Here is a 12,588-nt window from a genome sequence, read left to right on the forward strand (position 1 = left end):
GGTCTGGCATCTTGACAGAATCATTCCTCCCACGATATTCCCCTGGGATCTGGCATCATCGCAGTGTCATTCCCCCAGGATATTCTCCAAGCCCCCCATGGTTTGCTGGTGGCTCTGGCAGTGGATTTGGCTCATCCCAGCTGGGAGAGGTAATGTGTTGTTCTCCCTCAGCAGTAGGACAGTTTGTCCTGGGTGTTTTCCAGAGATCCTCTGTGGGGCTGGAGCTGGACAAGCTGTCCTGGGTGCAGAAGATCTCCTTCACCCTGTGCCTGCTGCTGGGCATGAGGCTTTCAGTTCCCTGGGAGCCAGCAGCAGCTCCACAGCCATGGGGACCATGGGATGAAGGAATATTTTCAGAAAAGCAAGAAAAATTCGCCCCCAAAACTCTCAAGATAGAGAAATTTTCCTGTCAGGATGGGCAGTTTTCCCCTGGGATGAGCAGCACAGCCATGCAGCAAGCCTGGTTTTGAGCAAGGCTGAACTTTGGGATGGATCTGGGGTGGATTTGGGATCCATTTGCTGCTCAGAGAAGGAATGAGTGGGATGCTAGGCTGACAGCTCCTTGGATTTTTCTTCTCCACATGACTGATTCTTGAACCTGGAGACTTATACCCAGGAAGGAACAAGCTCAGGGAACAGTACAGGTTGGGGACTGAGCTGCTGGAGAACAGTGAAGGGGAAAAGGACCTGGGGGTCCTGGTGGCTGGGAGGTTGACCATGAGCCAGCAATGTGCTCCTGTGGCTAAGAAGGCCAAAGCCATCCTGGGGTGGATTAGAAGGGTTGTGGTCAGTAGGTCCAGAGAGATTCTCCTCCCCCTCTACTCTGCCATGCTGAGGCCACATCTGGAATATTGTGTCCAGTTCTGGGCCTCTCAGTTCAGGAAGGACCTCAGGGAACTGCTTGGAAAAGTCCAGCACAGAGCCACAAAGATGCTGAAGACAGTGGGACATCTTCCTTCTGGGGAGAGCCTGAGGGAGCTAAGGACTCTGTAGCTTGGAGAGGAGGAGCCTGAGAGGTGAGCTCATTGCTGTTGATAAAGATGTGCAGGGTGAGTGCCAAGAGGCTGGAGCCAGGCTCTGCTGGGTGATGCCCAATGCCAGCACAAGAGGCAGTGGTGCAAGCTGAGGCATAGGAAGTTCCTTGGGAACAGGAGGAAGAATTATTTCCCTGTGAGTGTGACAGAAGACTGGAACAGGCTGCCCAGGGGGGTTGTGGAGTCTCCCTCTGTGGAGATGTTCAAGACCCACCTGGATGTGTTCCTGTGTGATCTGCTCTAGGTGCTCCTGCTCTGGCAGGGGAGAGAGGGTTGGGCTTGGATGATCTTAGGAGGTCCCTTCCAAACCCCTAACACTCTGTGATGCTGTGATGATGATTCTGTGTGACTCCAACCCAGGATGGAAAATGGGGCATGTCCACTGCCCAGGCTTTTGTTTGTTGACTTAGCAGCAGTTGGATTAAACAGGAAAAATACTGATTTAAATATAGCACCTCCAAGGGAGCTGAGGAGCCGTGGGAACGTGGCCCCCACTGCCCCCACCCCTCCCCAACCCCTGCCTTCACCACCTGCTGCTCCCCAAGCAGGGTGGCTGCACCCTAAAAAACCCTCATCAGGGCTGAAGGGGGGATCCCCAGAGGGGAACAGCAGGGTCATATTCCCAAGGATGCTTGCATAAAACCCTCCCCTCAGCATCCTCCCTCTGCTGAGCTCACTCCTGGCGTGGCTTAGCTCCACAAGCTCCTTCTTGCTTTGGGGACAGCTCGAGGGCCAGATAGAACCATAGAATTGTTATGGTTGGAAGGGACCTCAAGGATCATCCAGTTCCAATGCCCCTGCCATGGGCAGGGACACCTCACACCACAGCAGGTTGCCCACAGTCACCTCCAGCCTGGCCTTCAAAACCTCCAGGCATGAGGCTTCCACCACCTCCCTGGGCAACCTGTGCCAGGGTCTCACCACCCTCATGGGGAAGAACTTCTTCCTCACATCCAATCTCAATCTCCCCACTTCTAGTTTTGCTCCATCCCCCCCAGTCCTATCACTCCCTGATACCCTCAAAAGTCCCTCCCCAGCTTTCCTGTAGCCCCCTGCAGATCCTGGAAGGCCACAAGAAGGTCTCCTCAGAGCCTTCTCTTCTCCAGACTGCACAGCCCCAACTCTCTCAGTCTGTCTCCATAGCAGAGCAGCTCCAGCCCTCTGCTCCTCCTCGTGGCCCTGCTCTGGACACCTTCCAGCACCTCCAGATCCTTCCTGGCACAGAGGCTCCAGAACTGGACACAGTGCTCCAGGTGTGGTCTCAGCAGAGTGGAGCAGAGGGGCAGAATCCCCTCCCTGGCCCTGCTGGCCACACTTCTCTTGCTGCAGCCCAGGCTGTGGTTGGCTCTCTGGGCTGCAAGTGCTCCCTGCTGGCTCCTGTTGAGCTTCTCCTCCCCCAGCACCCCCAAGGCCTTTTCTTCAGGGCTGCTCTCCAGCCAGTCCCTGCCCAGCCTGTATCAGTGCCTGGGATTGCCCTGACCCAGCTGCAGGACCTTGCCCTTGGTCTGGTTGAACCTCATGAGGTTGTCATGGGCACAGCCCTCCAGTCTGTCCAGGTCCCTCTGGATGGCCTCCCTTCCCTCCAGCCTGTCTGCTGCACCACACAGCTTGGTGTTGTCCCTGCAACTATTCCATCACCAAAATCCTCTTCATCTGCCAATTTCTGCCCACTCCTGTGCTCCTTGTCCCTTAGCCCTGGTCCCTGTCCCTACTTCAGTTAAAACCCTTTCATTAATCGAGCACCAAAGCTCCCAACAGAGGCTCAGCACCAGCCAGGATGCTCCTTCTTGGAGCCCACCAACCCCCCCTGCTGTGGATGGGTGGTCCATGGGGCAGGATTTGGCCCTGGAGCGAGAGGGGTTATGCTGGTGCTGATCTGGGGGCTGGCATTGGCCTGTGGCCACCTGGCCCAAAGGTCAGGTTCCTGGCAGGGTGCCAGGGCTGCAGGGAGGGTGGGAGGCTGGCACCAGCTCAGCCTGAGCTTCACTCCCAGTCTGGGGAGAGCCCCTGGGTCCTTGGGGAGGTTGCTGGTGCTGGGGTGCCCATGCAGGGGTGCATGGAAAGGTTCCTGGTGCTGGGGTGCCCATGCAGGGGGGTATGGAGAGGTTCCTGGTGCTGGGGTACCCATGCAGGGGGGTATGGAGAGGTTGCTGGTGCTGGGGTACCCATGCAGGGGGGTATGGAGAGGTTGCTGGTGCTGGGGTACCCATGCAGGGGTGCATGGAGAGGTTCCTGGTGCTGGGGTGCCCATGCAGGGGTGCATGGAGAGGTTCCTGGTGCTGGGATGCCCATGCAGGGGTGCATGGAGAGGTTCCTGGTGCTGGGGTGCCCATGCAGGGGGTTATGGAGAGGTTCCTGGTGCTGGGGTGCCCATGCAGGGGGGTATGGAGAGGTTCCTGGTGCTGGGGTGCCCATGCAGGGGTGCATGGAGAGGTTCCTGGTGCTGGGGTGCCCATGCAGGGGGGTATGGAGAGGTTCCTGGTGCTGGGGTGCCCATGCAGGGGTGCATGGAGAGGTTCCTGGTGCTGGGGTGCCCATGCAGGGGTGCATGGAGAGGTTCCTGGTGCTGGGGTGCCCATGCAGGGGTGCATGGAGAGGTTCCTGGTGCTGGGGTGCCCATGCAGGGGGGTATGGAGAGGTTCCTGGTGCTGGGGTGCCCATGCAGGGGTGCATGGAGAGGTTCCTGGTGCTGGGGTGCCCATGCAGGGGGGTATGGAGAGGTTCCTGGTGCTGGGGTGCCCATGCAGGGGTGCATGGAGAGGTTCCTGGTGCTGGGGTGCCCATGCAGGGGGGTATGGAGAGGTTCCTGGTGCTGGGGTGCCCATGCAGGGGTGCATGGAGAGGTTCCTGGTGCTGGGGTGCCCATGCAGGGGTGCATGGAGAGGTTCCTGGTGGCTGTGCAAGGGTGCACAGGGAGGTTGGTGGGCCTGACCTGGGCATACTCAATGAGGTCTCTGGTGCTGGGGTGCAAGGCCAGGTCTGGGATACTCAGAGCCCTCTGTGCTCCTGGTACACACAGCCCTGGGCTGCTCATCTGCCTGGGCTTCTCCATGCAATGCCACACGCCTCCAAAGCTTCTGCTTGGAGGAGGTGACCTCAAGCTGCAGTCTGCTCTTGCAGGTTGGCAGCTCCAAGATGTGCAAAGTGCATCCCTGGGAGCTTCCTGCCAAGCTCAGCTGGGATGGAGGCTCCAAGCTCCCTAGGTTTGCTGCTGTGGTGTCAATCCATGGCTGCAGGGGTGTGGGATTTAGAGCCTTTCCCAGGGGGGGTTCCAAAGTGGGAGGTTTCCTGTGGGTGATGATCCATGTTGCTGAGCTCCAGCATTCCTGTGGTGCAGGCATGTCCTGGTGGGGCAGGTCCCACAGCTTTGGAGCTGCAGCAGGGACTTTGGAATTCAGAAGGGAGGAGGTGGTGCTGGTGCCTGGTGTTCGGGTTGTACAGAGATTCTTCTGCTTCTCCATGGGCTTTCCCCTGGAAGGCAGGGGCGGAGACATCATCCATCCATCCATCCAATACAGCAAATATCCATCCACCCATCCATCCACCCATCCATCCATCCACCCATCCCACTTCCATTAATTTATCCATCTTCATCTATCCATCTCCATCCATCCATTTATCCATCCCCGTCCACTCATCTCCATCTATATCCATCCATCCCCTCCCCTCTCCACCCATCTCCATCCCCTCTCATCTCCATGCATCTCCATACCCCTCCATCCCTTTCCATCCACCTCCATCCATCTCCCTCCACCTCCACTCATCTCCATCCACCTTCCTACATGTCTTCCCATCTCCATTCATCTTCACCCACCTCCCTCCACCTCCCTCCACCTCCTCCCATCTCCATCTCTTCCCATCTCCACCCCTTTCTGTCCATCTCCATCCCTCTCCATCCACCTCCATCCACCTCCACCCATCTCCATCCTTCTCCTCCCATCTCCACTCATCTCTATTCACCACCCATCTCCTCTCGTCTCCATCCATCTCTTCCCAGTTCTACCCCTTTCCATCCATCTCCTCCCATCTCCTTCCATCTCCATCCATCCACCTCTACCCATGTCCATCCATCTCTTTCCATCTCTACCCCTTTCTATCCATCTCTTTCCATCTCTACCCCTTTCCATCCATCTCCTCCCATCTCCATCCACCTCCATCCAGCCATCCTCCTCCCCCCATCCCCACCACCCACCCAGGACAACAGGTCCCACAGGGCACGATTTCCAGCATGAACATGCTCCATCTCCTAGGAGCATCTCTTCTTGAAGGCCTCGAGCCTGGCTTGCACAGACACAACCCACTGAAGCAAACCTCTTGTGCTTCCCACCATGGATTTTCCAACCCAGGATGTGTCCAGAGGGGAAAAAAAACCCAAACCCAAAGACTTCCCTCCCCCCCTCCCTCTCCCTCAACGTTGCTCTGTGTAAGGTTCTGGATGGTGGGTCCCAGTGGGGCTGTTTCTCCAGGCTCTCTCCTTGGTTTCCATGGAGAGGTTGGGTGAGGAATTTGGAAGGCAATGGCTGCAGGAGATGAACTTTGCTCTAAAAATAGTTTTGTTTGCTTTTTGGGTCTTTGGGAACTGTGGCCAGGCCAACTGGGAGGGAAGGAGGGGGGGATGGGAGGGGAAAAGTGGATGGGAGGGGTGGGGAGGCAGGACAAAAAAAATCGGCGTCTGGGTTAAAAATATTCCAATGACTCTCTCCTCCTGGAAGCTCCTGGTGGAGCTGCTCAGCTTCCACAGGCTGTTCCCAGTCTGCCCAGTCCCTCTCCATGCTCAATGTTGCTCCATGACCACCACTCCACTCCTGCTTGTCCCCTTCTGCCTTACACAGTTGAGGTGTGGAAGGGTTGCTGGCAGGAATGTGTTGGGTTTCTGTGCCCCCCCGCCCCCCATGTCCTCTGATGTCTCAGAGACCCTTTTTGGCCACCACCACTTTCCAACCCCCCCAGTGGAGCCCCACTAGGGACATCACTGCGTGGAGGTGTTGTGGTAGTAGCCACCACCAGGTTTGCTCTGGAGGAGACACCAGCCCAGCGTGGGAATGGGCACCATCAGGTCGCCCCCAGGGAGAAGCCACCAGCCCAGTGTGGGGACAGCCTCCACTGTCATACCCCCTGTGGAGGAGTCACCATCCATGGATGGCCATGACCAGGGCCCCCAACAGGGAGCCACCATCTTCATACGAAGACAGCAGCCAGCAGCTCTCTTCTGGAGGAGCTTTCATCCTGATGTGGGGACAGCCAGCACTAGGTCCCACCTCGGGGAGCCACCAGCACCACTCTGGAGGAGTCACCATCCTGACGTGGGGATCAGCACCAGCAGCACCACTCTGGAGGAGCCACCATCCTGACGTGGGGATCAGCACCAGCAGCACCACTCTGGAGGAGTCACCATCCTGACGTGGGGATCAGCACCAGCAGCACCACTCTGGAGGAGTCACCATCCTGACGTGGGGATCAGCACCAGCAGCACCACTCTGGAGGAGTCACCATCCTGACGTGGGGATCAGCACCAGCAGCACCACTCTGGAGGAGTCACCATCCTGACGTGGGGATCAGCACCAGCAGCACCACTCTGGAGGAGTCACCATCCTGACGTGGGGATCAGCACCAGCAGCACCACTCTGGAGGAGTCACCATCCTGACGTGGGGATCAGCACCAGCAGCACCACTCTGGAGGAGTCACCATCCTGATGTGGGGATCAGCACCAGCAGCACCACTCTGGAGGCTCCACCATCCTGATGTAGAGATTCCCACCACCAGCTGCCATCTGGAGGAGCCACCATCCTCACTTGTGGATTGCCATTTCCAGGTTCTCCGTGAAGGATTCACTACCCCAACACATGGAGAGCCACCATGAGCTCCCCTCCAGAAGAACAACCACCTCAGCATGGAGACTCCAACATCTCAGCATGGTTCTTGGGGCTGGAGAACATTCCCCTGGTGGTGCTGTGGAGTTCCTATCTGTGCCTGCCTGTTCCCAAGGCCTTCTGTCCTCTCCAAGAAAAACAAGGAGGGAGTTGTTTGCCTAGGAAGATTGGCATCTCCTAGCCCTGGATATGGTTTCCTGCTTTTTTTAGCTGGAGGAGCAGCAGCAGCCTCCTTGGCCTGCCCTGATTTGGCATCTTCCTCCTTGCTGCTTTGCTGCTGGCTTGGGTTTTTTTTTTTCCTCTCCCTCCCTGCCTTTCTGGAAGGGTTTCATCCTGACCCCTCTCCCAGCAGAACCTCTGCTGCTGGCAGGAGGGCATCACTTTGGATCTTTTCTTTCTCTTGGGTTGTTGGTTTGGGGTGTTTTTGGGTGGGTTTCTTCTGGTTGCCCTCCTTTCCTCCCAAAGGCTGGTGAGATGGGATGTAGATGGCTCAGAGCCTCAGTAAGCGGAGAGGGGACTCAGCCCTCGGACATCCAACCCCAGTGCAGGTCAGTAGATGCTGAAATGCCTCTTTTGTTGTTGTCCTGGCCCTCCCCCCATTCCCATCCTGCCCACCCCAGAGTGCCACCGGGTCAATGAGGTGGCAGAAAGGCGTCCCCTGGCCCTGCTGTGACGTGTGGGATGGGGGCGTTGCTGGGGAGGGCTCTGCTTGTGTCTGTGGTGCCCCCTCCCAACAGCTTCTCTGCTGCCCCAGCTGCAGCTGTGCTGGGGGAGGACATCCACACAGCTGCAGGGCTGGGAGCCCCTGGGGGATGCTGGGGATGGAGGCTGTGGTGGGCGCACGGAGGGTGCTGCAGACAGGCTGCTGCCAAGAGCATGGATCCAGTCTAGGGCAGTGGGGGGTGGGCATGAGAAGGGGCAGGGTAGGGCTGTTTGGGGCTCCTGGGTGTCCATCAGCTCCTGGGTGCCCATCAGCTCCTGGGTATCCATCAGCTCCTGGCTGGTTGTAGGTTTGTGGGTAACCATGGACCCCTGGTATTCTTTGGCTCCTGGGTGCCCATCAGCTCCTGGGTGCCCATCAGCTCCTGGGTATCCATCAGCTCCTGGCTGGTTGTAGGTTTGTGGGTAACCATGGACCCCTGGTATTCTTTGGCTCCTGGGTGCCCATCAGCTCCAGAGTGCCCCTCAGCTCCTGGCTACCCATCAGCTCCTGGCTGTCCATCAGCTCCTAGATGCCTATGGATCTGAGTGCCCATGGAGTCCTGGTACCTGCTGGCTCCGTGGAGCCCATTAGCTCGTGGGTGCTGTCATCTTGTGGTCACTTGTGGATTTGTAGGTATCTGTGGACTCCTGGCACCTGTTGTCTCCTGGGTGCCCTTCAGCTCCTGGCTGTGGGTGGGTTTGTGAGTGCTCATGGACAGCTTGGTACCTGCAGGATCCTGCCCATCCATCAGTTCTTGCGTGCCATCCATCAGCTCATTTGTGCCTGTGGCCTTCTGGTACCTAATGGATCCTGGGCATCTGTCAGCTGCTGGGTGCCTATGGGATGCCCACTGGCTTCTAAGTGCCCATAGACACCTGAGTGCTGGCTCCTGGGTGTCCATAAGCTTCTTGGTATGGCCAAGTCCTGGTGTATGGCAGCTCCTAGGTGCCCATGGGCTCCAGGGTAGCTCCTGGGCATCCACCAGCTCTTGGGTGCCTGTGGCCTCCTAGATACATTTTGCTTCTGGTGCCCCCAGAGTTCTGGGTCCACAGGAGGCCTGGATGCCCCTAAGCTCCTGGTGCTCATTGGCTCAGGAGTGCCCAGTGGCTTCCGGAAGCCTTTTGGCTCTTGGATGCCTGTTGGCTTCTGGTGCTCATTGGCTCTTGAGTGCCCATCAGCTCCTGATGCCAAGTGGCTGCTGGGTACCCATCAGCTCCTGTGTGTCCTTTGTCTCTTCTGTGCCCACTGGCTCCTGGCTGCTCTTTGACTCTCAGATACTTAGGAGATCCTGGTCCTCATCAGCTCCTGGGTGCCAGGCACCTCTTGATGCCAGCTGGCTCGTGAGTGCCTATCCAGTCCATGTACTCAGTGGCTCCCAGTGTCCATCAACTGAGTACCCAGAGCCTCCCGGATGCCATTTGGCTCTAGAATGTCCATTGACTCCTGGTGCCCATCAGCTCCTGGATGCCCTTTGGCTTCTGGGTGCCCATCACCTCCTGAGTGCCCATCAGCTCCTAGATGCCCTTTGGCTTCTGGGTGCCCATCAGTTTCTGGATGCCCTTTGTTTCCTGGGTGCCCACCAGCTGCTGGATGCCTTCTGCCTCTTAAGTGTCCCTTGGTTCATGGTGCCCACTAGCTTCTGATGCCCATTGACTCATGGATACCCATCAGCTCCTGGATGTCCTTTGCCTCCTGAGTGCCCATCACCTCCTGGTGCCCAGGGACTCCTCAAGCACATCACCCCCTGGGTGCCAGGCCAGCACCCTCCTGAGAACCCCAAGTTTCCTTGCAACTCCCTCACCTAGATCCACAACCCATTCCACCAGGCAATCAGGGCACCTCCTACCCACACAGGCCCAGCTGGCACCCAACAGCCAGGCCAAGGTGTGCCAACATCAGGCAACCTTCTCCTCCCCCAAAATCCTCCTAAGTGTTGCTTTGGACTGCTGGGGCGTGCAGGAAGGAGGTTGACTTGCTGGAGTGAGTCCAGAGAAGAGCAACAAAGTTGGTGAGGGGTTTGGAACACAAGCCCTATGAGGAGAGACTGAGGGAGCTGGGGTTGCTTAGCCTGGAGAGGAGGAGCCTCAGGGGTGACCTTATTGCTCTCTACAACTACCTGAAGGGAGGTTGTAGCCAGGCAGAGGTTGGTCTCTTCTCCCAGGCAGCCAGCACCAGAACAAGAGGACACAGTCTCAGGCTGTGCCAGGGGAGGTTCAGGTTGGATGTTAGGAGGAAGTTCTACACAGAGAGAGTGATTGCCCATTGGAATGGGCTGCCCGGGGAGGTGGTGGAGTCGCCGTCATTGGAGGTGTTCAGGAGGAGACTTGACGGGGTGCTTGGTGCCATGGGTTAGCTGTTTGGGTGGGTTGGACTGGTTGATGGGTTGGACACGATGATCTTGAAGGTCTCTTCCAACCTGGTTTGGTTTATTCTAATAAAGGTTTATTCTAATAAAGGATCCTCCTTGTGCCAGCAGCAGGAGATGCTGGGGGTGTGCAGGATCCTCCTTGTGCCAGCAGCAGGAGATGCTGGGGGGGTGTGCAGGATCCTCCTTGTGCCAGCAGCAGGAGATGCTGGGGGTGTGCAGGATCCTCCTTGTGCCAGCAGCAGGAGATGCTGGGGGGGTGTGCAGGATCCTCCTTGTGCCAGCAGCAGGAGATGCTGGGGGTGTGCAGGATCCTCCTTGTGCCAGCAGCAGGAGATGCTGGGGGTGTGCAGGATCCTCCTTGTGCCAGCAGCAGGAGATGCTGGGGGTGTGCAGGATCCTCCTTGTGCCAGCAGCAGGAGATGCTGGGGGTGTGCAGGATCCTCCTTGTGCCAGCAGCAGGAGATGCTGGGGGGGTGTGCAGGATCCTCCTTGTGCCAGCAGCAGGAGATGCTGGGGGGGTGTGCAGGATCCTCCTTGTGCCAGCAGCAGGAGATGCTGGGGGTGTGTGCAGGATCCTCCTTGTGCCAGCAGCAGGAGATGCTGGGGGGGGCGTGCAGGATCCTCCTTGTGCCAGCAGCAGGAGATGCTGGGGGTGTGCAGGATCCTCCTTGTGCCAGCAGCAGATGCTGGGGGGGTGTGCAGGATCCTCCTTGTGCCAGCAGCAGGAGATGCTGGGGGGGCGTGCAGGATCCTCCTTGTGCCAGCAGCAGGAGATGCTGGGGGTGTGCAGGATCCTCCTTGTGCCAGCAGCAGATGCTGGGGGGGGTGTGCAGGATCCTCCTTGTGCCAGCAGCAGATGCTGGGGGGGCTGTGCAGGATCCTCCTTGTGCCAGCAGCAGGAGATGCTGGGGGTGTGCAGGATCCTCCTTGTGCCAGCAGCAGGAGATGCTGGGGGGGCGTGCAGGATCCTCCTTGTGCCAGCAGCAGGAGATGCTGGGGGTGTGCAGGATCCTCCTTGTGCCAGCAGCAGATGCTGGGGGGGTGTGCAGGATCCTCCTTGTGCCAGCAGCAGATGCTGGGGGGGCTGTGCAGGATCCTCCTTGTGCCAGCAGCAGGAGATGCTGGGGCCCGGGTGGATCCACATGTGCTGGTGAGTCGGGGGAGGGGTACCCCTGGCACAGTGGGTCTTGTGCCAAGCAGTCTGTGAGAGAGTGGAGAAGGAGAGGGGAGGGAGTGGAGTGTGGCTGACCTCAGCATCTGGAAAGCTGAGCTCTTGGGCCCTGGCCTGCCTGCCGAAAAGCAGCGGCCAAAAAAATACTCCTTCCATATTTGGTGAAAGCTTCTCCAGGGGCTCAGCAAAAAGGTTGGCTGCAACCTTAGGGGGGCCACAAACACACACACACACCCCTCCTCACCCTTCACCCCCCACCCCCATGCCATGCTCCAATGAGTTGTGCAAGGGCTCTGCAAAATCCCCCTGGGGGGTATGGATGGTGGAGGGGTGAGCAACGTGGCTTGGGTGGGAAGGGGGAGATGGGGGTGGGGGATGGAGGATGGGGGAGGGAACCATGGGGTGCTGGTAGTGGTGGAGGGTGGGGGGGATGCCCTGAGATGTGCCAAGGTGGACTCTGAGCGTTGGGTTTGGGAGGGGGAACCTCTGGCCGGCCGGCGCCGGCGATGCGAATCCTGCTTCCAAGTGCAGACCCCAGGGGAAAAGCCCCAGGAGGAGGCTGAATTCCTGTTGGGTTGGGAAATGCTGCTCTGGGACATGAACCTCCTCTTGTCTCCCCTCTTTTCCATCTCACCAGCACCACCTTCCCAGCATGGGATGGCATTGGGATGCCTGACATCCTTCCACCCTTCCCTGAAAAAAAATTCCTCCAGATCCTTTCTTTTTTTATTCCTGGGTTTGGGGTTAGTTTTGTTTCTCTTCCCCCCCCCGCCCCCTTAAAAATCAGAATCAGAGCCAAACAGTGTCCTCCTGGGATGAATCACCACAGCCAAGAAGTCAGAGAAGGGAAAACAGCCCAATCTTTGGAGTATCCATTGGGGGTTGAAGCCACCCTCTTCCTCCTGCTCTTTCTCTTCCTCCTCCTCCTCCTCCTCTTCCTGGGCTGCTGCTTGGGAGCATCCCTAAAGAAATCAATGTCCCTCAGTGAGCTGGGAGCCTGGGAAAAACCGGGAGCAAGGGAAAAGCAAACATTTCCAACCCCAGGCCTGTGAATAAACACAGGAGTATTATTAGTAACCCAAGAGGAGCTGAATCAGAGCTGCTGATTTATGCTTCTTGATTTCCTTTCAAGAAGTTGGGCTTTGGAAGAGCAGCTCTGACTTTTCTTAGCCATGGGAGAAGAGGGAGCAGCTGGGAAGGAAGGAAGGGGGGCATCAGAGAATCAGAGAATGCATCAGGTTGGACTGGACCCCCAAAGTTCATCTTGGCCACCCCCCCTGCAGTCAGCAGGGACATCTCCAACTGGATCAGGCTGCCCAGGGTACAGAGTTTTACCTTGAATGTCTCCAAGGATGGAGCCTCCACCACCTCTCTGGGCTACCTGTTCCAGTGTCTCACCACTCTCATTGTGCAGACCTTCTCCTGATGTCCAACCCAAATC

The 12,588-nt window shown here is 57.8% G+C and overlaps 2 protein-coding genes across 3 annotated transcripts in view; both read left to right on the forward strand.

Annotated features, from left to right (window-relative positions):
• Nucleotides 1-12,588, forward strand: part of ARHGEF17 (Rho guanine nucleotide exchange factor 17) — a 60,861-nt gene that overhangs the window by 7,442 nt on the left and 40,831 nt on the right. The window lies entirely within an intron of this gene.
• On the forward strand, nucleotides 4,258-5,702 carry LOC137440860 (uncharacterized). The gene has a single exon (XM_068137605.1). The coding sequence runs from the start codon at nucleotides 4,339-4,341 to the stop codon at nucleotides 5,533-5,535; it is 1,197 nt and encodes a 398-aa protein (XP_067993706.1). The 5' UTR covers nucleotides 4,258-4,338; the 3' UTR covers nucleotides 5,536-5,702.

The sequence above is a fragment of the Melanerpes formicivorus genome, unplaced genomic scaffold (genome assembly GCF_026170545.1).
Source record: "Melanerpes formicivorus ecotype bairdi unplaced genomic scaffold, bMelFor1.0.p_v2 SCAF_1, whole genome shotgun sequence".
NCBI lineage: Eukaryota > Metazoa > Chordata > Aves > Piciformes > Picidae > Melanerpes > Melanerpes formicivorus.